Source organism: Camelus ferus, chromosome 19 (genome assembly GCF_009834535.1).
Source record: "Camelus ferus isolate YT-003-E chromosome 19, BCGSAC_Cfer_1.0, whole genome shotgun sequence".
NCBI lineage: Eukaryota > Metazoa > Chordata > Mammalia > Artiodactyla > Camelidae > Camelus > Camelus ferus.
This window is the reverse complement of record NC_045714.1, coordinates 38,502,127-38,530,024: the sequence shown is the minus strand read 5'-3', so window position 1 is coordinate 38,530,024 and position 27,898 is coordinate 38,502,127. Positions and strand designations below refer to the sequence as shown.

The 27,898-nt window shown below is 36.8% G+C and overlaps 1 protein-coding gene and 1 non-coding gene across 8 annotated transcripts in view; one reads left to right on the top strand and one right to left on the bottom strand.

The window, feature by feature from the left end:
* The window catches only part of PHF20 (PHD finger protein 20), a 110,384-nt gene that overhangs the window by 29,325 nt on the left and 53,161 nt on the right, over nucleotides 1-27,898 (bottom strand). For 6 of the 7 annotated variants that reach the window (XR_004313219.1, XM_032462218.1, XM_032462219.1 and 3 more), the window contains exons 7-10: nucleotides 25,015-25,128; nucleotides 24,117-24,305; nucleotides 23,404-23,583; nucleotides 3,812-4,090 (exon numbers count right to left, since the gene is read on the bottom strand). Coding sequence is in view for 6 of the 7 variants with exons in the window: in XM_032462218.1 (XP_032318109.1) it covers nucleotides 3,812-4,090; nucleotides 23,404-23,583; nucleotides 24,117-24,305; nucleotides 25,015-25,128 (762 nt within the window). In the remaining variant the exon portion in view is untranslated. The remainder of the gene's footprint in view (nucleotides 1-3,811; nucleotides 4,091-23,403; nucleotides 23,584-24,116; nucleotides 24,306-25,014; nucleotides 25,129-27,898) is intronic. The other variant, XM_032462220.1, reaches the window with a different exon arrangement.
* Nucleotides 4,810-4,916, top strand: LOC116658089. The gene has a single exon (XR_004313290.1). It is a non-coding gene; the product is annotated as a U6 spliceosomal RNA (small nuclear RNA).

Here is a 27,898-nt window from a genome sequence, read left to right as displayed (position 1 = left end):
AAGATAATACCAAAAGCTGGTGAGGATACAGATAAATCACACAGCTGGTAGGAGTGTAGAAGTCAGAACTACCACTTTCAAATACATTCTGGTACACTAACTAAAACCCTTCCATCTAGCAATTCCTCTTCTAGGGAGAGCGTTTCTAAAGAAATGGTCATGCCACAGGGGACATGTACAAAGGTAGCCCCCAAAGCATCATCTATAAAAGCAAGAAACTAGAAACCTCAATGACCCTTAAGCAGGAAGGACTTAGAGAAACAACGGCATATTTAATGATTGTTTATTTGGGGAGGGGGTAATTAGGCTTATTATTAATGGAGGTAGTGGGGATTGAACCCAGAACATCATGCATGCCAGGCACGCACTCTACCACTGAGCTATAACTTCCCCTCTATTTAACGATTGTTTAAAAAAAAAAAACTAACAAAAAGAAACAAACAAAACAGTTATACCTGCAAAGGGAGGGTGGGAATGCCAAAAAACCCACAATATACCAGCTAAAGAATCAATGAGGTCCACTTACAGATTTCAACCTGGACAAAGCCGAACATAATGCTGAACAAAAAGCAGCAATTTCAAGAGTACGTGTGACATGATACCACTTATACATATTTTTAAAACACACAAGATACTCTAACCTATTTACCAATATAAATGTTAGCAACACTCAAAAGTACCATATATTACTTCTCAACATATATGCACATATTTGGGAAAGCGTAAGGGAAAGAAAGGAAAAGCAATTTACGGGGTTTCTACTTCATCCTAGTGTTTTGCTTGCCTTAAAAAAAAAATCTGAAGGAAATACGGCAAAATGTTAACATTTGTTAAGTCTGGGTAGGTGATGGATTCGTGCATGTTTGCGATATAATCTGTATACTTTTCTATATGTTTAAAATAGTCCAGAATTTTTTAAATAAAAGACTAAAAATCACTGAAATGTTTTTTACCTATCAGATTAGCAATAGTTTAAAATTTGAATAACATTGATAAGGTTGTAAAGAAACTGACATGTATAACCCAGTTGGTGGGAGACATACACACTGGAAAAAACTTTTTGAGGGGTGATTTGGCACCATCCATCAGAAATTTAAATATGCATACCTTCTGCCCAATCAAATCCTGCCTCCAGGAATCTATCCCATGAATTCATTTGTAGACAAGAGCAAATTAATCTTTGGGAAGGTTTTACTTTATTTATCACTTGATAAGAGTGAAAAAATTCATAAATTATAATTTTTCATAGGAAAATGTTTAAATATAGTGTCCCATACATGAAATAATGGCCACTGTCAAAATGAGGTAGAGCCATGTATCTCCTCAGACACAGGAGGGCCAAGATACCTTTAATGAAAAAAGCAAGTTGCATATGATACCAACTGTGTAAAAGATATTTTCTTTTTAGACAAAATAGATATGTGCAGTTTGAATACGCCCAGAAAATATCTTATAAAGAGTTTATTAAAAATAGTTACATCTGCAAGGGAGGTGGGAGTGCCAATGTGAGGGAGACCTTTTCCCTTAGTGTTCTCTTGTATTGAATTTACAGCAATCATGTCACTCTTATATGAGGGTGAAGCAGGGGAGGCCTAGCACAAAAATTACAAATTTTAAACTTAGAGCCGCTGAATTGGAATGTCTAGAAGGTAGGATCCAATAAACCTGTGTTTTTAACAAGTCACTCAGTGACTCCCAGGCAGCTGAGTTGGCCATGGCTCCAGGTGAGACCTGAGCCAGCTGGCATATTAGGGGAAGGAAAGGATCTCAGTGACAGGTCCCTCAAGTTCTAGGAAATAAGCTTGTCTCCAGAATTAACAAGTTATTCAATGGCAGAGAAATATAAACTCATGTAAAAGACACAGAATGGGCACCAAAGTCAGTAGGACGGGCCAATAAGACATTATTAACATCCCTAAGGACTCAGTGTTTGGCCCTATAACACAAGCATTGCCCAGGCTAGAGGATGCTCCTATTTGAGAACTGAGCCAGTTCTTTCTTCTTTGTGCCAGAAATATCCACAATCAAGAGCATCAGGCAGATGGGACTTAAGTCTCCTTTTTAGTACCCAGAACAGAGGTTGGCACATAAAAGGTATTCGAGAAATAGTTGTTGGATAAACACGTCAATCTACCTTATCCTGAGGCATTTCTAACTCCAGTGTCCCTATCCAACGTTCAGTATGACACTTTCCATTCCCACACAAGGTCTGAACTAGACAGAGGAAAGTTCTGACAGCTGTTGGCTTCGTTTTAAGTAAATAACTGGCACCTGGATTTCAGCATCAGTCTATTGCTGATTCATACTTGCCAGCTCTGAGAGACATCCACCCGCTGGAGGGCACCTGAGCAGGACTCTGGTGAAGTCACTAAGGTGGTAAGTGCTGCCATGCCCTGCAGCCCACATGGGGAGTCCTCTCCTGGGTTAGGGTTAGCTGGCCTTCCTCAGGCAGCTCCGTTTAGGTCAATGCTTGGGCTCGCCGCATGTACAGCTAGACTGCCTACAGCTGAGGGTAATACTGCTGTGTGGGCCAATTCTGTGGCCACTAACCCTATGCAGCTACTGAGGACCTGAAATGTGGTTAGTCCAAATTGAAATGCTCAGTAAGTGTAAAACACTGGATTTTAAAGACTTAATACAAAAAAAAATACATAATAGCTTATTAGTCATTTTTATACTGGTTACATGCTGAATGATAGTATTTTGGGATATTCTGAATTAACAAAGTATATTAAAAGTGATTTCACCTGTTTCTTTTTATGTTTTAAAACGTGGCTACCAGAAAAAGTTATATGCTGACTCACATATTTCTAAAGGATAATGCACCTATGACTAAGAAACTACACCTTGACACATTATGTCTTCACAGCATGGCTAAGGACTGACCTCTCACAGGGTCAGAGATCACCTTAGCCTGCATGACCCTGCCCTACTGTCCTGAATCCAGACTTTATACTTCCTTGGAAACCCTGTCAGCTGTCCTAGGAGTTCCATATACCATCTAACACCTACGTATTTTAAAGGAGAGGTTACAAGTCAAAGATATATAATGATGTTACAATTTCAGGTAAAAAAAAGCTGGGAACCTTGTAGAATTTACTGGAAACTCATTAATTCTGAAATTCCCCCAGAAACGTAATTTTTCAATTTCTGTAAGTTTTAGAAGAAATCTCCCCAAAGGTTCTCTTGTAATAAGACATGAACATGAGATTTTATGATAACTCTTACTACTACCATTGTAATTTCTACGCAAAATAAACAGTGTTGTTAGAAATATCTTCAGTTGCAATTAAGATGAAATTTGGACTCAAAACTGGACCCAGCAAGAATCATACACCATCTCTTAGTTCTTTTATTCTCTTAGCAGGGATGGGGTATAGGTTTAGGGGATGGGATGACTGCACCGTGCTGTCTTTTTTTTTTTTTTTTTTTTTTTAATGGAGGTACTGGGGATTGAACCCACGACCTTGTGCATGCTAAGCATGTACCCTACCACTGAGCTATACCCTCCCCACATGCTGGCTTCTAAAGGAGCTCCTTTTCCTTGATTGTCCCCACTGTATACTAGGAGCACCAAGGACTTCAGAGGTGAAGTGACTTTCTCAATGTAACCTTAGCAGCAAGAAGTGGTGTAAGAATGAAAGTTATATATTTCTACCTCCTCCAGGAGGGCCACAAATCCATGATGCAATTCCTGAGGATACTCATCATTTTCAATCTTCTGCAATTCAACTGGACCAGACCAACCTAACACCTGCTTTCTGTGTCAGCCCTTCATGATACAGATACAACTCAGAACCAAAATGCTTACTTGGGGAACTGGCAGAGACCCGCTTCCTGGTCAGGCTCTCCTGGCTGGCCTTGTCTGAAGCTGAAGAGCCCCTCGTCTGGACATGCCTCTTTCCTGGGTTCTCCTCTGGCTCTGGTGACTTCTCCATTCCATGGAAATACTTCATGTGATAGTGCAACAGTTTGGCTTTGCGGAAAAATTTTAAACAATCCACAACCTTGCACCTAAACTTGTGATCTAGGTCGACAGCTGGTGCTTTAGACGTCACAAAATCATCTGTTCTCTTAAAAGTATTTGTTACTGAAAAAAAAAAAAAAAAAGATCCCTCGTGTTTATTCTAGTTACTACAATACATGCATTAACACAACACATGGCAACAGAGAGTGAAAGAGCAGCAATGTACATGTAACTGGAGACATCAACAGCTATTGCTGTTTGAAAGAATGGCTGTAACTTCAGGGTAAATAATAGAGACTCAACTGTGATTCATCTTTTGAAAGAAGAGACTAACTTTTTTTTTTTTTCCTCTTTTAAAGCAACCACACAAATTCTCAAGATTTCAGAAGAACAAGGGAAAATCCTTAAAAAAGATCAGGGATCCAATCCAGGACTGTTACTCATGAGTTGGACCAGGTTCAGACTTACCACCATCCCGATACCTCTCTGTAGACAGAACTAAAGGATATTCTGGAGGATCTCTTTATGAAACCAAAAGGATCTTACAATGGTTTTTGCACAAGGAGTGTATCTATTACAAAGCTTTTAGCATTGAGCTTTTGAGATTTTACTGCAATGAATTCTGTTTGATCAAGAGGACTCAAGAGTATAAGAAGAATGAAAAAGACAACCAACTGAATGGACCTGGGAGGCATGGGGAGAACTCTGAGGACTCAATGATCAAATTCAAAGAGAAAAAAAAGCTTGACAACCCCCTGCCCTGCCCCAAAACCAAACAGAAAGCAATGGTCTATCACGCATCAAAGACAAAAAGTAAAGCTGTCACAAGAAATTCATGAGTGGTGCTCGTTTCAGCCGCATATATACTAAAATTGGAACGATACAGAGAAGATTAGCATGGCCCCTGCGCAAGGATGACACTCAAATTCGTGAAGCGTTCCATATTTTTACAAACTTGTGGTTGCCAGGGGACTGGAGGGTAGGAAGGGACAGACTGGGATTTCAAAATGTAGAATAGATAAACAAGATTGTACTGTGTGGCACGGGGAAATATATACAGGATCTTGTGGTGGCTCACAGCAAAAGAGAATGTGACAATGAATGTATGTATGTTCATGTACAACTGAAAAATTGTGCTCTACAATGGAATTTGACACAACATTGTAGAATGACTATAACTCAATTTTAAAAAATGTTTTTAAAAAAAGGAAGGAAATTCATGAGTGTTAGAAACTCAGTTTACTGAAGACCCCCTTCACAATGCCCTCACCCCAATGAGAGCAATCACCTTAAACTCAAATCACTCCTACTCTACAGATTAAGTCACCCAGGAATATCCTGAATGGACAGAACTTTCTTGAAAGAATCAAATTGTTCCTAAATGCAATGATACAATTTCCATTAGAAGCAAATAATGTATTGAACTTTTGGTAAATATTATGATTACTTTTTCAAGTACCATTCCATAATCAGAAGGAATAAAAAAATTCTTAAACTCAATCTAAGTCATACTTTACATTTCAAAATCAGCACTAGGTAATGATTATGAAATTGGTAAATTCGATGATCTGATGGGTTCTGTTACATGGGCAATTTAAACAAGTAAAAAATCACACACATACACATACACATTCCAAAGCAGAATGCCTTAAATCACTCTCTATCCATGACAAGAGACACAAGAAGAAGGTTCAAATCAGTCAGATGCAGTTAAGAGAAGAAAAAGTAACATGAAATGAAATGGAATACATAGTTCTCAAATAGTTATACAGAGAAAGAATGTCAGTGAAGAAACTCAAAACTCAAACCTCCAATACATCCTAAAATTCTTTCTTAGAGCAAAATACAGTTTCTCTGGAATTTCCACCCCTTAAGCCTATTTAAGTTGAATTATATGAATCTCCCATTTTTGTAGGTTAAGAAAGGTTAAATATTGGCCATTCCATACGGTTCAACCTAGTAATTCCTTTTCCAAATGACAGGCAGTCTTTCAAAAATCACTGCAGAAAACTCTGTGTACTACTGTGTGAACAAAGCTGTGTCTGAGGAGGTCAGAGAGCATCAACACTGTCTTTTACCATCTGAGGCCCACAGCAGTCAAGTTCAGCTACAGTAAACTCAGTCCCCCTCTGGCTTATGTTTGATGTCTCGTTTGTGATAAAACATATTTATAATAGAAAAGAAGAATGTCAAAATACAAATATCTTTGAGTTTTTCTTTTCTAAATTAAGAGTTAAAAATAATGAGAACTTTGAATCAATTCCATGAAGAATTATCATTCTCTCTATTCAAAACCTTTGCACCCTCGTGTTCACACAGTGGTCATGTGCATAAGGCAAAGACAGGACAGTGGTTAAAAGCATGGGTTCTGCAGCTGGACAGCTGGTTCAAATCCTGGCTCCTCCAATTACTTTTCCTGCCTCCTCAGTTTCCTCATATGCAGAATGGAGATAAGAATGGTAACTACTTCACTGAGTTGTAAAAATTAAATGAATTACATGCAAAGATCCTAGAAAAGTATCTGGCACATAATAAGTGTGCAATAAATATTGGCTTTTAATAACTATACATTATCATTTTGGACCTAAGAACAAATGGGATATATGAACAGCCTTTCAGGAATTAACCTGCTTATAAGCAAAAGGGCAAACATCCCCACACTCCCAGCCTCACTGCATGCTCAATCCAGAGGCAGTATGGTATGACAGAAATAGTCCAACTTTAAATCCCAACTCTACCCTTCATTAGCTGCATAAATAAGCTGTGCATGATTTTTTAAATAATCTGATTATTCAGTTTACCATCATCTATAGAAGGGAATAATGCCACCTATTTCAAAAGAGTTGGAGAGAGGGCTATAATATATATATACTTGGCACAAAGTAGACCATTTCAAATATAAAATATATCCTGGTAAATAGGCTTATGTCATTTATGGAACATGGCTAGCGACAGCTATTATAATTATCAACCAGACTGAAACATTCCTTTGACCAGCCCTCATAAGTTCTGCCTGGGAGACACATCACTCTGTAAACATTCAATTTGGTCTACATCTCTCTAAAAATGTGAAATCCAAAACCAACCACAAGATTCCTAGTATGACCATTCAGTGGGATTATTACCCCCACCTTTCAGGACATCTTATTTTTACTAACGTAGTCCCCTCCAATTTTTTTAAATAATCACATTATATGGTAGTGGATAGTACCAAGCTTGATCCATCAAAATCCTGAACTTTGTGTTTGTCTTTTTAAAACATGAATTAAAGTGCATTTCCATTTTCCTTAAAGAGTTTTATCAAATTACATGTTGGAAGTTACATTTATCCCTAGTAAACTCCATCATATTACTTTAGTCCAAGAATTTTATAACTCTTGCTTCTGTAATCCTGTATGTTCTTAGGTCTTTATCCAAGTTATTGATAAAGATCCAGTAGGATAGAGCTGATGACAGCCTTCAGAATAACCTTCAGGCTAACATCAATCTATACTCTCTGGGTAAGCTGCTTGAGCGAATTGAACTTTATCTATGCAGATTACCAATGCACTTATATAGGTTGTCGATAGATAGATTTTAAGAGTGATGTGGACAAACTATCTGCTGAAATTAAGATATACCTGGTCTGACAGTGCTATACTAGACCCCTAAAATTTACAAGTTGAAACTTAATTCCCAATGCAATGGCATTTGGAGGTGGAGTGTTGGGAAAGTGATTAGGTCATGAAGGCAGAGCCCTCATGAATGGGATTAGTGACCTTATAAAAGAGACCCCAGAGAGCTCTCTTGCCTATTCCACCATGTGAGGTTACTGTGAGAAGACAGCTGTTTATGAACTAGGAAGCTGGCCCTCACCAGACACTAAATCTGTTGGCACCTTGATCTTGAACTTTCCAGACACCAGAACTGTGAGAAATAAATTTCTGTTGTTTATAAGCCACCCAGTTTATGGTATTCTGTTACAGCAGCCCAAAATGGACAGAGACAGATAAGCCTCTCAAAAGGAAATAAGTTTAGTCTGACAGGATAAAAACTTTTCCCCCAAAAGTAAAACCCTTGATTCCTCACAGCTAAGCAGAAGGTAGGAACAGCCGGACCTCCAAAGGTAAACAAGCTTGGCACTCAGGTGGGCCACCTACCTCTGAGAGGTGATACCAGGATCACAGAGAAGTTCCAAAAGTAAGACTCCCTCATAAACTCAACTCATTGATATAAAAGCCCTTCTGATTATAAGCCTACCTTGCAATATGTGGAAAACACAATGAACACAAGCATCAGGGTGAGACAAGCAGCAAAGAGGGTATAAATTAATTATGGACAACAGTCTGTGACAAAACCTGATAAACTATATAATTAACTATAATTACAGAGCCACAAGTGAAGTAGCTCAAACACTGCAAGACTTAAGTAACTGCTCCTTTTTCATGAAGGTCCTGCAAGTGGGACTATTTTATTTTTGAACCCAACAAAGTTTTGGAGATGCAAAAAATTGTATTTTCCAGGCTTCACAATTTTATCCTAATTTTCCCATATGGCAGCCAAAGGAGCCCTCTGTATACACAATGAAGGCTGCCAGTTCAGCCAGTGCAGACTACACATTCCCTCTGGCATATCCCTCCCATGTGCAAACCAAGCCCTGCTCAAGGCCACTTACTCGCACAATGCTTTTTCCTTGGTCTCTGAGCAAAAAAGATTCTGTCCTACCTTCTCTGAATTCCCAAAACTACTTCAGGGAAAATAAACCTTGTATCTGTCCTCTTCTATTTGTATTACAGCCAGGTCTGTTCATTCCTTATGCTAAAATGTTGACATGGAGAATGTGCTCCATTCTCTACTTCTCCTACAGGACTCATCTCAGTGTATTATTACATCAAACAAGAGAGTTACTTTTTCCAGATGGTTTCCTTAGCATTAAATGGGAATAAAAATACTTACTTCATAAGACTTCTACATACTTCCATGAGGTAATAGAAGAGATAACTTACTGCTAACTACAACAGGTTACTTGAACATTAGTTGTCATCTGGGTCGTCACTGACCTCACGGTTGTTTGCTTAAAACAATCAAAGTTATGCATAATCTCAGTCAGGGATCTACGTACCAGGGCACAACCTGCAAAATTTTAACATCTAATTGCCTCACTGTAACAATCAAACACTGAAGTGTTAACGGTAATTAATAAAAGCACAATAGGAACAACCAAATGATGCAATCAACCAGCAAAAATGTTTTGCATTTTAAAAGGAAGAATTTTAAAATAATATGCACAGCATAATTATGCTAAAGAAAACCCACAAAAGAAATATAAGCAAAACATAAAATTATATATAAGAATACTATATAAAATATGATAGTGTACACTTTTTAGAATTGTAAGAATGTATGCAATGGCAATATTTTCTTACCACATTTCAAGTTAAAAAAAGAGATTTTCCTACTCTTCCATGTTTCTAATGTTATAATACCCATATTATTTTCACAGTAGAAAAAAACACAATTCTTTTATATATTATATTATATTATATTATATTATATTATATTATATTATATTATATTATATTATATTATATTATATTATATTCCTCCCCAGAACAGTGTTCCTGTGACAAAAGGAGTATGGTGATGGAAGCATGATCAAGAAGCTAGGAGAGCCATTGGTTGCCAAAACAGCCTGGTGGGCAACAGTCTACATAAATCCCAAGTCTCACAAATGTGTATTTCCCAAAGGGATAACAGGTCATTTGGAACATATGTCCCCAATGGCACCAGCTAACTGACATCATTCACTCTTGGGATACTATGGTCATTGTCAATATGGGAGCAGTCACTAGGAGACAAAAGGCAGAAATATGTAATAAATCTTCCAGGAAGCTTGGTTCAAATGCTTGGCGTAGAGAATAAACTACTCAAACCAATTTATTCCTGTTTCAGAAAACAGTATAGAAATCAGTATCTCCAAGAAGTCATTGGCATTACCATTTAAAAGCTCAGTGCCCTTCCTCATGTTTAACATATTTTTGTTTGGAAGAATTGAGGCAAAACATAGAGCTTTCTCCCAGGCTCCCAGGAGCAAAATCCCAAGTCACCCTTAACTCTTGCCTCTCCCAAATTACTAATATGACTTGGTATATGAGGAGAAAAATCCACAGAACTTGAATTTGTTTTTAGTAATGGTATAATTCTACAGAATGCCTTTTTTTGGGGGGGGGGTAGAAATAAACTATAAAATGTCTCCTAATAATCCCTGCCTCCTAGTATTCACACTCATGTGATCCTCTCCCCTTGATTCTGGGCAGGACCTATAACTTGCCTCTAACAGAACAGGCAAAGATGACAGTATGTCACTTTCATGAATATGTTATGTATAATAATCATGTAACATCCATCTTACTAACAGCCACTCTCCCTTGCTGGCTAGATGAAACAAGCTGTTATGCTGTGTGTGAGCTACTCTTTGGACAAGCCTTGTGGCAGGGAGCTGACAGTGCCCCCCAAAAGCCTGTAGCCCTCAGTCTGACAGCCTGAAAGGAACTGAATGCTGCCAACAACCATGTAAGCATGTAAGCAGACCATTCCCCAGTAGAGTTTTCAGATGAGAACACAGCCCTGGCCAACCCCTTGACTGAAGTCTTACAGAAGAACCAGTTAAGCTGTGCCTGGACTTCTCACACACAGAAACTGTGAGAAAATAATTGTGTTATTTTCAGCTACTATGTTTGTGGTAATTTAGTCACATAGCAATAGTTAATACAGAGTAGGATCAGAAGCCCTCTCATTTTCTATTTGGTTGGGTAATGCTTTATTCTTCCCCTTTTATGATAAGCATATATTACTTTTATACTAAAAAGGGTTTTTAAATTATGTTTTCTCAGACTTGACTTAGAAATAACATCTTATTTAACCTTTTTTTTTTTTTTTTTTGCATACAGATTGCCAGCACCTCAAAACCTCACAGTTGGAGAACTATGATGATGAAACTCATTCTGGCTGGCAATACTCAGTCTGGCATTCTAAGCCTATGTCAATCTAAGTACCGTCTTGCTTTCTAAACTCAATTTCCATTAATTAATGCACAGTGAGGCCTCAGCAGGGGCCTCAGCAACTGCTTCATGCTCTCATAGCTAGCAGCTCTGCATACTGTACATACTGTATTACCCCATGTATGGTTACAGATGGGGAAAAAAAAGTATTATAAAAATGTAGAGAAAAAAGGAAACCGGGGAGGAAGGGGTATAGCTCAAGTGGTAGAGCACATGCTTAGCATGCATGACGTCCTGGGTTCATTCCCAAGTACCCCCTCTAAACATAAATAAACCTAATTATCCCCCCCACCAAAAAAAAAAAAAAAAAAGAGTCAAAAAAAAAAAAAAAAAAGGAAACCAGAAGGATAGATATCAAACTGTTGACAACTCTCAAGAGGAGATTGGGCTAGGAAGGCAAGTGGTAAAGAGGAACTTTCACATTTTCTCTGTATGCCCCAGGAGCAACGAGTATGCTTAGCACTGAGCTCTTGGTTTCTAAATACAAGTCTCCATTTAAAAGAAATCAGGGCTTCTTGGAGAAATGGCTAAATCCAGGGTTGGGTAAGTACAAGATGAGCTTGGAACATCTTGTTACGCCAGAAAGTAAAGAAATGTGCAAAGAATAATGAAGACACAGAAACTAGCTTGAAGGGCTCCCACTGGCCAAATTTGAGACAATATGGGTAATTAAAATAAATAATGTTAGAAACAGATTATAACTCCAGAACAAAAGAATCAATAAGTCCATGTGGATATAAAAGAAAGAGAGAGAAAAAGAAAAAAGAGAGAGGGAGAGAGGAAGGGAGGGAGAGAGGGAGGCAGGCTCTTCCTTACAATTGAATACAAATTAATAAATGTAGAAGGAATGATGAGAGTTAGAAATCACTGTTTGGTCATCAGAGTAAAAACTGTTTCAGGCAAGAAATATCAGCGGATACTTAAATGGGTGAACGTTTGATGAAGAAACAAGATATTTACATAGTCTCAAAGAATCTTCTCACAAGAAACTTATTAATTATAAAGGGGAAAATAATAGCTTTACAGTAGAGAAATCTGGTGGGTACTTACTACCTTAGACAAGTGACCAAAGTTAACTCCACCAATAAATGGGACAAACAAATTGGTAAGTACACATCACTTACGTGGTACTTCTGCTAAAAGTGAATAGCCTAAATCTAATTATGTGGATACACCAGAAAACCAAAATTGAAAGACATGGTATTCTTCAGAAATGTCAAGGTCACGAAAGACAAAGAAAGACTGAAAAATTGTATTCGATGAAGGGAGACAAATGAAACATGACAACTAAATCCAATGTGTCATCCTGAATTGGATCCTGACCAGAAAAAATGTTTTCCCCACTTTTGCTATAAAGGACATCATTAGAACAACTAATGAAGTCTGAATAAGGTCCTGACTTTGATAACTATATTGTGGTAATGTAAGAGAATGTCCTTGTTTTCAGGAACTACACACTGATGAATTTAGGGGTAAAGTTCTGCAACTTTTTTGCACACAATTCAGAAAATAGAATAATAAAGCAAACATGGTAAATTGCTAACAAGTAGGGTATTTGGTTGCAGGTCTATAGGAACTCTTTCTACTATTTTTGCAACTTTTTATAAGTCTTAAATTATTTCAAAATAAAAACATCTTTAAAATATATGCAAGGAAAAGAAATATATATGTGCAAGAAAACTACTCTGAGGTCACAGAACAGCTAAGTGGGAGGAAAGCAACCCTGCCAAGGCTATTCCCTGGAATGCAAGTCTCCACATTCTGCCCTTAACAAAAATCACTGAACACTTATTCCACAAGATGGCAGAGCTGCCTCAAATGCCAGAGCTGGGTATGGAGCAGCTAACTCCCCTCTTCTGCTCTGGGCTAGATGTGTCGCCTTCCCAGCTCTTCCTCCTGCTGCCTAAGAGCCTCCCTCACACTAGTTTCTCAGATCACGACTCCAAGTTAGAAATTCCAAGGCTGGCACCAGCTCAGGGCAGCAATCTCTAAGCAATGACTAACACAGAAGCATCCTCCAGGGGCCTTGCTGGAGGTTTCTGAAGATGATACAGCCCTCCCTCCTGCTTACTTACGTAACACATTCCTGGTGAATGAGTTCTCAACAACCCCCCTCTCCCAGCTATCTTTCTGGATCATCCTGTACTCACCACTAAGCCCGCATTCCAAAAGAAACACCAGGAACACCATTTAGTTCCCAGATCAACACATCCTCCCCCTTAAAATTAAAGAATTCCAAAGGCACCACCCTGTCTGGAGTATTGATATCACTTGTACCACACACTGCTCTCCAAACCTGGCCACCCTACTAAGCCTGGCCATCTGACTCAGAGTGTACACACTGCTTTACGAAGTTCCCTAAAGAGCAGTGGGAGTTTTGCATCACATGCTGTGCATCCTCTCTAAAGGCAGGGACCGCTTCACTTGATTTATTTAGCACCCAGTATCTCATCCAATGGCATTAGGCACTCAGAAGACAGGAGTCACAATGACCCAGCCATTAGGAAGTGTGCAACTCTGGCTACATTATTTCTTCTTGCCAAGTACTAGGCTCTTCTATAAAACAGAAAGAATTAATACTGAAAAATTAGAAATAAATGTCTTTCAGCAGTGGATAGTTAAATACATTATAGAATATCCATCGAGTGAAATAAATTATATGTAACTGTGAAAGGAGCTATGAACTGAGATGGAAAAATATCATAAATGAAAATGACAAGCCATTGATTAATATAAGAATATGATTCCATTGTTGTGTTTTTTAAAAGCTATATGGGTATATGTATGTTTGTATATGCAACAGAACCACGTGTGGAAGGCTGGAAGACCACACACCAAACCACCAAGGTTCTTTCAAGAGTGAGAAGAGTAAGGGAAGACTTCTTTTTTTCTTTTTTCTTTTTTTTGAAGTTTTAATTTTTCCTAGCACATACTGATTTTGAAATTTACAGGGGTGGAAAAAATGGCAAAAGGACTCTTTACATAATAATTTTTTAAATAGGGGTCCCAGCTGCCTTTGCTTTAGAAAGTAGTTGTGAAAATTCACCAAGAACTAATACTAAACTAAAGATTAGTATTCCTTTGTGTTCTAATTATGAAAAATCAAATTTAAATTTTAAATATCAACATTAAATAAAACTTTTCATTGCTGTCTCTTTATGACTCAAAAATAATGACCACACTAAGTGCACACAGTCTGGTATAATCTTAAGTTCCCACTATGTTGTTTTTCAATAAAGAAAACTAATGGTCAACTGATGTGATTTAACTTTTAATAGCTTAGAAAACATTAAAATACCTTCCCTAATTTTCAAGACAGATTATCTGATCATATACATTGACTTTTTAAAATATTTTATTTATTTATTGTATTATTTTATTAGTTTTGGCGGGGTCAGGGAGAGTAATTAGGTTTATTTACTTTTAATGGAGGTACTGGCAATTGAACCCAGGACCAGTTGAGCTATACCCTCCCCCCACCCACACCGATTTTTTTAAATCCCCATATCCAACAGGAATCTTGGGGAAAAAAGAACAGGCATCAAAAAATAGGACTTACTTGAAATTTTGTTTGGAAAAAGAGTTGTCAACACTATGGCAGATCTAGAAATGTTTAAGCTGGGCAATGATCAATCAGTAATACCATTCACCATTTGTCAACTGGAAGTATCCAGAACAATCCATTCTTATAAGTTGTGCCTTTCTGAGGTCAAGGAGATAAGTTACTCATCTTTCTGTGTTTTTATACACCTCTCAAGCTTTCCTCTCTCCCCCTCAAAGTTTTGGTACCTAAGAAATGCTCAAGTAATGTTGGATGAATGACCCAATAGCAAATATTACCCACTACTTGACTGATGAAATAAGCTTTCCAATGGATCCATTTGCTCTGGCTGGGAATAGAAAGTATTCAATAAAAATGTGTAGAATGAAAGCCCAGAGGTGAGAGTATACCTGCTGTGCTTGCAGATTAGCAAGGAGGCCATGTGCCTGGAGCAGAGGCATCAGGAAGGAGAGAGACTGAGGAAAGATGAAGCTGGAGGTTACAGGTGGCCAGAAGAAGCAGGGCCGCTGTAGGCCAGAGTAAGGACCTGAGGTTCTCATGACCAAATACTAATAGTTCTGGGTGGTGGGAGACATGAATGCCAGTTTTACTATTCTTATGTTTTTCTGGATTTATTTTTAAATTTATGAATATAAAAAGGCAAGTTACCAAAAAAGAATATACTGAATGGAGACAAGATCCCTTCTACAAAATGAGGTAAAAGATACCAACAAAATCCCTGGTGGAGCCTGGATAAGGTCTTGATTTTGATAATTATTTTGCGGTAATGGAAGAGAATGCCCTCATTTTTTAAGAAATATACATCAAAATATTCATGGGTTAAAGCCTGCAATTTATTGTCAAACAATTCATAAAAAAAAAAATACTTTAAAATACTTTGAGGCCACAGAATAGCTAAAAGAGGAAGAAAGCAATCTGACCAAAACAGAGATCCAGGTGAACATTTGAGAGCTACTTCCCTATCCTGCAAACGAAGCATTTTCAGTAGCTCCATAAACAAAGCAACTCAAAGCAACTGACCTCAGTTTGGCAACAACTTACCCGCTCGGCCTTAACTCACTTCACGAAGCCTGTAATTAAGTCAGAAAGCACACCTAAGTCTCAGAAAAGACCCTATGATTATGCTGTTGATGCTGCTCTGCCTCCACGTCCAAATGCCTAACTGCTACTCATCTTTCAAGGCCCTATGCAAGTCCTATATTCTTCCATCCCTGCCCCTAAACCACCAAACTAAATAACACCTCTCTCCAGGGGTCAGATCCAAGGAGCATTTTATCAACGCTAAGAACAAGCGCTCCTTTCATCTTTGTGTACTTGACAGTTAGCAGAGCTCCCAGGCATATAGTAAGGGCTCCACAAGCGAATCCTGAGTTCAACTTCCATGTGGCAGGCACACATGATCATTGTCAGTCTTCTCTCCTGTAGTTTTATTTTAAGTATTTCTCATGATATCACCTTACTTTCTCTCTTGTAATACAGGTACCTGCAGTCTTATTCCTCTGGACAGAAAGATCTAGAAAGGCAATGACCAAATGTCTCATTCATTTCTCTAACCCCTAGGACAATGTATTAATTCTCAGCCAATGTTCTACCAGTACATGTCTGATGACAGATCACAGACACTCCCAACTTCCCTAACTACAATGGCTATCTCTATGACTCTCCTACTCAAGAAAACACAAGTACCTGAAACCTCAACTATTGTAGGCATTACACTTAATTGGACCAAGTTAATTTTTTCTTTAAATCTTTTGCAAAAACTATTATAGGCATTACCCTGAAACTAACCTGGTTAATATAATCATCTGTAAACTTTGAATACTTCAGTGACAAATAGCTTGCTATTCATTTTATAACTGGCAACACATCAATGGGACACTAGACCACATGACAGTATCCCATCTCTAAAAGGTACTTAGTTTTAAAAAAAAAAAATTAGCTGAATAAGCCTGTCCCTCTATTAGGTCTTCTCTCTTGTTTATTCTGTGGTTCATGTAGAATATACACAAGTGATACAGCTTAGAATAGAGTCTAGCACTTGGTAGGCATTTGTAAAACATTCATTGATTAACATGAATGAATGGACTGCAGCCCATTTTCAAATAGCCCTGGTTATCTGTGTATGGCTAAATAAGCTGGGCCCAGATTTAGAGAATCATCTGAGATCTCTGGACTTCTAAGGGCATCTATTTAATTTCTGCTTTACAAAATAAACAAATGCTTATTCAAATAGAACAATTCCAATTGCATTCCTCTTTAGCATTTAAGTCATGAAAGCAAACAGCTTAGAGCCTATTTCAAAAGAATACAATAATGGGTTCCATGCTGCATTTATTCCTCCTAGTTCAAGCTTGAGATAATCTAACTATCACTATAGACTCTCTTGGAAAATGGGCAACTGCTTCAGTCAGCTGCAGTGGTTTCAAAATTATTCTCCAAAAAATTCTCTGTGCAACCTAAAGAAGCAGAAGACAACTTGGAATCTTCCCATCATCCTTTCCCAAGACTCACCTATCCCACCCTCACTTTACTTTATTACCATCCTCTCCACAATCCAGAGACACAGCTAAATTAACTGACACAAGACGAACTATGTATATGTAGTTTTAAAATAGGCACTGGCTTTTAGCCTCTAACCTAGTCTCCTTACTCATCTCATCTGCACAGCATATTTCCTAGTGGTGTAGGAATAATTCACTGTCAATTTCAACTCGTGTCTAACATGACACCACCCTTAAGACAACATAATGAAGACCTCAGTTTGCTGAGTTTTAAGGGCTGAGGTTGTCATATAGAGTTCTCCATGCCAAAACAGACTACTAAATTCTGAGACTAAATTTCCACCTCATTTGTACATCAAGTCTAATAATTTCCTCCACATGACAGAAATCAGGCTGCGAGGAGAGGAGCCTTGTCACTGAGAGGACGTTCAGCAAGAAAAGAGAGATCCCTTGTTTCCATGAGCCCACAAGGCTAAGGCACAACATTCTGAGCCCAGTGGATGAAAGGACCAACCTAAAGGCACCAGGGATGAGCCAGGAGTGATTACTTTAGTACCTTCAGTTTACTATTTTCAAAGAGCTGCTCTTCCACTGCATTTATGTTAACTATGTGGCATCTGGTGGAGACCCTTCCCCCAAAAGAGAAAGAAAATCTGTCCCCCTCCCCCTTAAATTTAAATTAACCAAATAAATAAGTATAACCTAATTACCTCCCCCAACCAAAAAAGTCTTATAAATGACCACATTAAAAAACAAAACTATTTAAATGTTATTAACCTTTTAACAGTGTAAAGTTTTCTATTTATAATTTAAATTACTTTTAATGTTTGGAATTTGCATTTCCAGAAGAAAGGCAAAGAATTTCAGATCTTACATTCATTGTTAAATATATAAATTAGATTTATATTTAGTATAACACAAATGAGGATGTAAGTATACAGATTTCATGATAGCTTATATTAAATAAAGGCACAAGTACCTAATGTCAAAATACAGAATCACTAAATACTCACTGACTACCTTCTCTCCATTTGAAATAGCCTAAAAAGAGATGTGCTACACCTCTGCTCACATTGTGCCCTCTGCTGGAATACCTAGCCCCATCTCTTACTCATGGGACAGTGCTATACATCCATCAAGATTCAGCTTAAATGTCCTGTCTCCTAAATTAAGATGGTCTTCAGGCAGGCACTAAGTCTGACTGATCTTACATCTGCACAGCGTTTGGTACTTAGCAGGTTCACAGGACACTCTAACCAAACCGAGCAAAAAAAGATATGCAACCAGAGCTTCCATCCATGTTTGCAGCATCTCTTCTCACCTTTCATGCCCTAACTGCAGGAAGATAATTTCATTTAATCTTCACTATTTCCCTGAGTCTCTCACTAAAAAATTCTCAGCACCTTCTTCTTCAGAGAAGAATGGGCAACTCACAAATCTCCACAAGATTCTTCATTCTTCCCCTGGGCTCATACACCCCAAGAAGCTCTGCTTTGAGAACTACAGAGCCCTTTCTTATGGAAAGAAAGTTACAGACCACTCAGGTTTACCAAAGGAACACTTCCCAGGTCCAGAACCACGCCATCAATAGAATCTCATGGGAATTGAGTCCATAACTTATTTCTGGCTAAATTCTCCTATAGGGCCATGTCTTTCCCCTGTTAAATCTGCCTTAGTTTAGAATACAGCCGAATCCAGAAGAGGGTTATCCCTTAGGCCTTAATGAATATTTAAGAAACACCAGAATTTACCTACACTAATTTCCTTCTCCCCTATTCTACCCTTTTCAATTCATATTAAGTCAAACTTTACAAAACAATTTTTTTAAGGTGAATGCTGATCAAGAACCTTGGCACATGAGCTATGGGTAGAAGACATTTTGATTTCATCAAGATTTTATAAGGCTGGCTTACACTATAATCAAAATGACTTTTTTAAATTTGGAGTTTACAATTTGGGAATATGCATATATAATAATATCAACTGTACACAAATTATGATCATAACTATATTTTTAAATACTGAGAAAAAAGAATGTAGATTTAAAATTTTTAATTTCAGTATTATGAAATACAATAAATAAAAGTAAAAGACAAGTGACAGACCAAGAGAAAATACAATACAATGTATATAAAAAACAAAGGATCAGTATCAATAGTATACAAAGGAAATTTGGCAAATCAATAATTAAACAATCCAACAGGAAGTGGGAAAAGAATATGAAAAGACAATTCATAGAAAAACAGATCAAAATTTCAATAAACATGAAAAACTGTTCAACCTCATTAAAAAAAACAGAACTTAAAAAAATAAAATCTTGTTTCCAGTGTTAACATAAATTAGAGAAAATTTAAAAGATGAATAGTATCCATAGATGGCAAAGATATAGGGAAAACATTTCACCATACGTTAGGTCATAATATAAAGTGGAATGGATTTTTCGGAGGGTTATTTGTTGATGCAATTTAAAATGTGCATTCCCTTGAATCTAACAATTACACTCATAAAAACATATCCTATGGGGCTATTCATCAAGTAGTCAAAAACACATATTCAAGGAATACCACCACATTATTGTTTGAAATACTTGCTGCTTGGAAATAATCTAAATGTCCATCAAAAGAGAAATAGTTAAATGTATGATGGAACATTCTTACTAAACACTAATAATCAAACATTAAAAAGAATGAGGTAAGTGTGCTGACATGAACAGATCTCAAGAGATACTGTAAAAATAAATCAGAGAACAATAAGCCTAAGTTAGTTCAATTACATTTAAAAATAATAAAATCTTAATTGCTTCCCTATCAATGTAAATATATAGAAAAGGATCTGGGGAAAAAAATCACGAAGTAGTAACAGAGGTTTATCCAAGGAGAAAGGAGCAAAAAAGATGAGGCTTTTCTTTTTTACTCCTAATAGCTCTATATTGTTTGGCTTTCTAAAGATCATTCTACATTATTTTTATACCGCTTTTTAGAAAGGAAAATAAAAAAATACATACTTACACATATACACAAAAAAAAAGTGGCTTAAATGTTCTTCACTTTAAAGGCAAACATCAAGATTTATTCATGGTCAGCAACATCCTGGACTCTGACCATTTACCAGATACATAAAATTACCAAAAATAAGAGTCTGCACTACCAATAACATCCAAATAGCTATTAATGCAATAAGCAATCACTACTTGAGAGGAAAAAAAAACCCATTATGTAGTCATGAATATGTACAACTTCCTAAACTGTCTATTAACATGAGGTAGCGTTTCCTCTTTCAGAGCATGTACTGAAATAACCCTTTTGCATACAACCATTATAAACTCTGGGAAAAAACATTAAAAATTAAGTATATAAAGGCACTGAAGAGCAACCACAAACGTCAGAAACAGAAGTCAGACATTTGGAATAAAAGAAGGGCACTAGGTGACTTCCCCATTTTTCAAGGCTTTTCACCTAAAGGCAGGCTCCAGTCAGTAGCATGGGGTAGCTAAAACTGAAATAGATAGCTTTAGTTTTACTAGCTGAAGAAACAGAAGACAAAGTTCAGTGCAACTAGAGCAGCTAGAAAATGAAGGGGGAAATCCTAAAAAGAAGACAACTACGAAAGATGGCCTCACTTTTCTACATACAAATTCCGCCTAAATCTCTGGTTGAGTTCTGAATGTACAGCATTCCAAGGAGCCCAATTAAGGCTCAAAGAACTGAAAAGAGGTTTCAGATGTTGCCCATTGCAGAGGAAAAGAATCTGAAGTTTGAGGTCAGCCAAATTAGTTGCCCTTTAAAACAAAGAAATCATTATGCTTCAAAGGAACATAAGGCAATCCAAACTACAACCTATCAGTCACAACGCACAATCCAAAACATTATATATAAAAAGAAAAGGGAAAGTATGATCTGTAGTCAAGAAAAAAGTCAATCAATGGAGATTAACTTTAGGATAATCTAGATGTTGCACTTGGCAGACAAGGATTTTAAAGCAACTATAAAAACTATGCTCACAATGAATAAATAGACTGAAAATCTCGACAGACAATCTAGGGAAAAAAGGGTATTCCAGAACTAAAAATTATCAGAAATTAAAAATTCACTAGATGGGCTTAACAACAGATTAAAGTTGAGAGAATAATTTGAAAACAGATTAAAAGTTATTCAATCTGAAAAAAAAATTATTCAATCTGAAAATGGTGGAGGGGGGGACTGAAAAATCAAAAAAGGAAACAGAGCCCCAGTGACCTGTGGGACAGTATCTAAAGATCTAACATAAATTTGATGAAATAAATCAATTTTTGTATTCAAGCTCAGTGGACTGATTCACTCAATCTCAAGTAGGTCAAATATAAAGTTAAAACAAACTCAAACACATCATAGTTCAAACTGCTAAAAACCAAAGATAAAGAGAAAAATCTTGAAAGTAGTCAGAAAGAAAACAACACATTACAACCAGGGAAACAATATGAATGATCACTAACTTCCCTTCAGAAACAACAGAGGACTGTGAATAACATCTTTAAAGTTCTTGAAGAAAAAAAAACTGTAAATTCCACAAGTCTATATCCAGTGAAAATATCCTTCAAGAATGAAAGTTAAATAAAGTCATGTTCAAATAAACAAAGACCAAGAGAATCTGTCACCACCAGGAAAACTGTACTGCAAAAAAAAAAAAAAAAAAAAAGAAATGAAGAATACTGGTTATGGTAAATATGTATGCAAATCAGACTATCTCTTTTATATTATCTACTTTAAAATACGTACTCGTTCACAGCAACAATTATAACTATATTGTGGATTTTATAGTGTATGTAGATATAATTCACGTGACAACTAGAGCATAAAAAGGGGATGTTAATTGATTACATAACATTTTACACAGAGTGGTTCAATATTAACTCTACTTAAGTAAACTGAAAAGTTAAGGATATATATCAAAATGCCTAGAGTAACCTCTAAAACAAATGCTAAGAAGTATAGCTAAAAGCAAATAGATGAATTAAAGTGGAATTTTAAAAAATTATTCAATTAACCTGAAAAAAAAAAAACAGGAAAGGAGGAAAAGAGCAAAACACAGATAGGATAAACAAAAAACAACAAGCAAAATAGTAGACCTAAAAGCAACTATATCAAACAATTACATTTAACGTAACTAGACTAAACATGGCAGTTAAAAGTCAAACCTGACTATATGCCATTTATAAAAGACACACTTTGAATTTAAAGACACAATTATGTTCAAAGAAAAGTGACAGAAATAGATATACCATGGATAGAGAATGCAAAAGAAAGCTGGAGTACCTGTACTAATATCAAATAAAGCAGACTTCAAGTAAAAGACTATCACCAAAGATTGATGTTCCACATTAAAAAGAAGGCAATTCATTAGGAGGACATAAAAGTTATAAATGTGTATGCACGTAACACAACTTCAAAATACATGACGCAAGACTAACAATTAAAGTGAGAAACAGATAAACCCACAATCAAGGTTAGAGATTTTTAACAGCCCTCTCTTGGCAACTGGTAGAATGAGACCAAAATAAACAAACAAAAAAAACAATGGCGATATATAGCAGAAAAACACCATCAACTACCTCGACCTAACTGACAGGTACTGAACAGATATACAACAATGGCAGAACACACAATTTTTACAAGTGCATATGGAATAGTCACCAAGACAGATCATATACTGGACCATAAAATGAGGCTCAACAAATTAAAAAAGACTGAAATCCTACAGAGTATGTTCTCTGACTACAATGGAATTATATTAGAAATCAGTAACAATAAGGTATCTATAAAAACTTCAGTACTTGGAAATGGAAACAAAACTCTCCTAAGTAACCGATGATCAACAAATAAATCATACATATTTTGAATTAGATGAAAATGAAAATACAAAATATCAAAATTTGTGGGATGTAGATAAAGCAGTGCTTAATGGGAAAACTATATATAACTTTAAATGCTCATATTGGAAAAGGAGATCTAAAATCAATGACCTAAGTTTCTAGAAACATTTAAAGAAGAAAACAATTAAAATCAAAACAGAAATCAATGACATTAAAAAAAAGACAAACAGAGAAAATTAAAGTAAAAGGTTGGTTCTTTGGAACTATCAACAAAATTGATAAATCCTTAGCTATACTAATCAAGAAGAGAGAAGAATCACAAATTAGCAATATCAGAAATAACAAGCATATAACATTTTTTAAAAGTATATAGTATTTAAGAAATATTATTAATAAAAGTGAAAAAATCCATTTTTTTAAAATTTACAATCAAAGCAGAAGCAAAAGTATATATTAGAAGAGGATTATGTTAACTAAGTATGAACCTGCTACAGTAGAAATCTCTTGTAACTCAGCAAGGGGAGAAGCCGGTTCCGTTTTCATAGTGTTTTCTCCCATTGACTTGCAGTTCAACTCCAAGCCTGTAGGCCTCAATCCATCCCCAATGGAGTGGCAAGTTAGTGCAGATGAGACCTGGCCAGCTTCCAAAGGAGATTTCAACTGACCTAGAAGAAAAAAAAGAAAAATTGGGGAACATATACATGTTTATAATCTGAGAATCAAAAGTTCCACATAGGCTGATAAAGCCAGGATCTTTTTAGAAGAAGCCATTCATTTCACAGAATACAAGAATACATTCACAGTTTCCAGTATATATAGCAAGGGTTGTGAGCATATCAAAGAAACAAGCTAGTAAGAAATTAAAGTGAAGGGAGAATTTGCTGGAAATGTTAACACAAAGGCAGAGGCACTGGAGTGAGATGGCATCAGAAAGAGAAAGAGGAACAGGACTCTTCAAAGCACTGTATCTTCAACCCAATGTTCAGACATATATTAGCAAAACCAATCACAAATGTACACAAAAGTTTGTCTATTGAATGTTCAGTGAAGAATAATATAAGAAACACTACAGCTAATTCAGTAACTTGATTTCAAGACCATCTAAAACTTGTGTAACACAGTACACAATGATTTAGATTGGTTCTCACTAGACAGGGATCAGGTTGGCAAGACCATTCCAGAACAGACTCTGACTCACCTTCTTCAGATTCCTTGGTACTAGATGATGTGTTTTGCAAAGGATCAGTATTAACTGTATCAACCAAATTTGATACAACCAAGTCAGGATCTAGGATCTCATGGGTCCCATTAGTGGACAGCCTGGAGGACCGTCTCCTTGATAAGTCTTTGTCAGTGTTTTCCGAGTAGTTTTTTGACTTTTCCTGGGCTATAAATCATTAAGAGAGTTGTAGTCAAGAGACCAAAAGAAATAACTTGGCTATTACAGATTTCTGGACTGGCTGTCTCTATATAGGCTTGCTTTACAGAGACTTCTGGAATATTAGTTCAATGATAAAAGGAAATACACTATTCTGGTTTATAGTTTTAAGTAAAGGCACAGTCCCTCTGTCAGGATATAATTTTCCTAATTTAAGGATTCATGGTCTGAAAATATGGGCTAAGGTCATGTCCCAATCTTGACAAATTCCATTTTGGGGCTTCCCAACATAAAAGTCTATGTACTAATTTCCCAAGTCAATAAGGTTTACAGAGCCTTAGAGCCATCACAAATTCTTTTTGGAGCCAACAAAGTAAATTTTTTTTTAATCAATAAACAGCAGTACTCTTTCAAAATTTCACTCAACATATTAAATCCATCCTATCTTAAGCCATTACATTTCCAGTGGAATCCAAATCAAATGTAGTGTATGGGTATGAAGATGAAACCACTAAATCCAACATTAATACAGCTTGTACTTTGCTATTTATATCTCTTCTAGCAAAACTCCTCTGATCCAACCACATCCCGCTTACATTAGCTCCTGTAATCAGGGACAAGCATTAGAGCCTATAAGGATAAGGGACAACATGGATATAGGGGAGCTAACCCAATTGACATCAAGTTCTAGCCACACATACACAAACCAAAGACTCACATGAATTTTTGTCAAGCCGAGGACGTTTTAACGGGACTTCACTTCCTTTTGAAATTTTCCGTCTTCTCAATTCCAATGTTATTGGTTGCAAAGTTAGAGAGTTTGAATCCACAGCTACATGTATATAAAACCAATAAATGTATATAAAACCAATTAGTGACCAATCCTCATATTATATATAAATAAAACATATATATATACACACATACCCTTGCAGGATAATAAGCCCTCAAAGGGCATTCTTACTTAAGCTAAAAGGGAAAAAAAAAAGTGAGATGGGCGAAAAAATACTTCCTTATAAGAAATCCTGACAATACCTTGTAGACTGACTTTCTGAATCTCTTTTTGATCTCTCCTATGACCCAGCTCTAGTCATACATTTGTCTCCTGAAACCTCTTTAAATACCCCAACATGGCTGTTTTAAAATATGAGGATGCAAGGGCTATAGAAAAGTCATTTTTTATCACCATTTAATCTTCTCATCAAAATCAGGCTTATCCAATACTCAGGAAACCTACCATATTGCCTAATTCTTAAAATGTGTACCCTGAGACTATGGCTTGATTATTTTCAACTTCTACTTGCTAAACTGGTCAGCCTGGCATTGATCCTAGTTTTGAGGGACCATAAAGAATGTCAACATTTATAATCTCTTAAAAACAGTTCCAGAAACATCTCAGGAAGCTATGCTATTTGATAGTCACTGTTTTAGGCAAGGCTGCTTATCACTAGCAAATCCAGCCCTGACACAATTTAGCAAAGCAGAAGCTAAACTCTTAGATAGTACTCACTCTTTATTTTTAAACCTAACGCTTAAGAAGCTCTCCCCCATCAGCAAAGATGAGACTACAAAAGGCGGACAGAAGGAAAAACAAAAGAAAAGAAATTGGGAAGCTTGACAGAAAAGTAGGACTAGGGGATATGATGAAGGATGAAAGGAGAGAGAAGAAAGAAGAGGGAGGAAGGGAAGGAAATGGGAGGGGCAGTGGGAGGAGAGATTCATCTAAGACCAGCAGCTTCAGATCTGCCATGTCAAATGGCCAAAGGACACAGAGTTGAGCTCTGAGGAGGCAAACCCAACGAGAGTGCTAAACTCTTTTTGGCTCTTCCTGTGTTCAGTCTTCCTAATGTGCCAACATTATTTTGTTCGAAGGGTGGGAACTTGGAGGTCATACATATTGCAAATTAAATACAAACAACTCTCCCTAAATAGCTCAAATCCTGTTCCAATAAGGTCTGGTTTGTACAATCTAGAGAGCTCAAGACCACTGTGTCAAGGAACTTATTCCAAGTAATTTTTAAAGGGGATGTGAACTATAGATAGATATTGGCAAACCTTCTTCACTTTGATACCATACATAAACTGGGGCGGACCACACAGAACTTCAATGCTTCCCAAACTCTTCTTACACTAAATAAGAATCATCTGCAAAGGCTGTTAACAATTAGCACTCCCAGATTCTGCTCCAGAGATTCTGATTGGGGAGGAATGCCTCAGGCAAGTATTAACTTGGAAAACACCAGTTCTCCATGAAATCGATTCTATCTGGTGTGAAATCTTACACTTATAAAAGCAATAAACTGAAAGCCCCATTTTTTATATGAGTGACGTAATGTGGCTTCATAGGAGCAATCTGCAAACTGGAGGGCAACTACCCCCATCCACACTTTCCAGAGGGTACAAGTCATAGCATAAGTAACTAAAGGGTCTTCTGTTTCAGAACACTCAATTTCCACGTACACTCTTCGCTAAACTAAGATGAGGACACATCATATTTCTGCCAGTTCACATTTTCTACCTTTCCTTGCATAAGTGCCCTTCTCCTACTTGCACAAAAAATCCTGCTTATCACATCCTACATCTTAACATGGTACACTGCCCAGAGGTTTAAAACCCCCAGACTTTCTCAGCTGGGGCTCCTCATTTGAAAACAGAACACAGAAGTTATTTTCTCAATTCTCCCAAGAGTGGTTTATAACTAGGACCACTCTCAGTGCACAGAAGTCAATTCATTACACATCACGGATGCCTTGGGCATTAGGGTTTAATTAATTCTCTCCTGGAACCCTGCTGAGAAAGCCAGTGAATTTAGGCCAGTGCTGTCCAATATAAATATAACGAGGGCCACAAATACAAGCCACATGTGTAATTCTAAATTTTAAATTAAAGTTTAAAAAGTGAAATTAATTTTAAGAATATATTTTATTTAGCATCATTTCAACATGTAATCAACAGTAAAAAATTATTAATGGGATATTTCACATTCTTGGGGGTTTTCTTGTACTGAGTATTTGAAATCCAGTGTGTATTTTACACTTACAGTCCTTCTCAATTCAGTGTGGCCAATTTCAAGTGCTTAATGGTCACATGTGGCTAGCAGCTACCATACTGGACAGTGCAGGTCTGGGCTCTAGTTAGGCATAGGGACAATTCCAGTATGCTCAGTTCTTGAAGATGAAACCCAGTTACAACTGCTGTAAGAGGAAGTGCCTTATTTCATCTGGGAAGAAATCAATCTCCTATCTAATCTCGTATCTTAAAATTAGAACTCAGATGTAAGAAGGCTGACTACTGGGAACAAGTACTAATACATTTTTTTGAAGTAAATAAAGGTAGAGTTTGTTCCACAGAAATTAAGTCTGGTGTAGCTGTCTGGATTGATAGAACCGGCTTCGCATTTTCCATCACAATGAAACAATGAATGGGCTAATTCCACAGTTCCACAGTTTTGATGAAAATATATTCTTGCCATATTTTATATTTTAAATTTATCTTTGGCTGCTATTTAAACTTGTGAGAAAAAAACAGGTATCACTTAAAATGTGCTAGAGGATTCACAGTTCCAACATTCATGTAGAGAATATGCAAGCAAGAATGTCTGA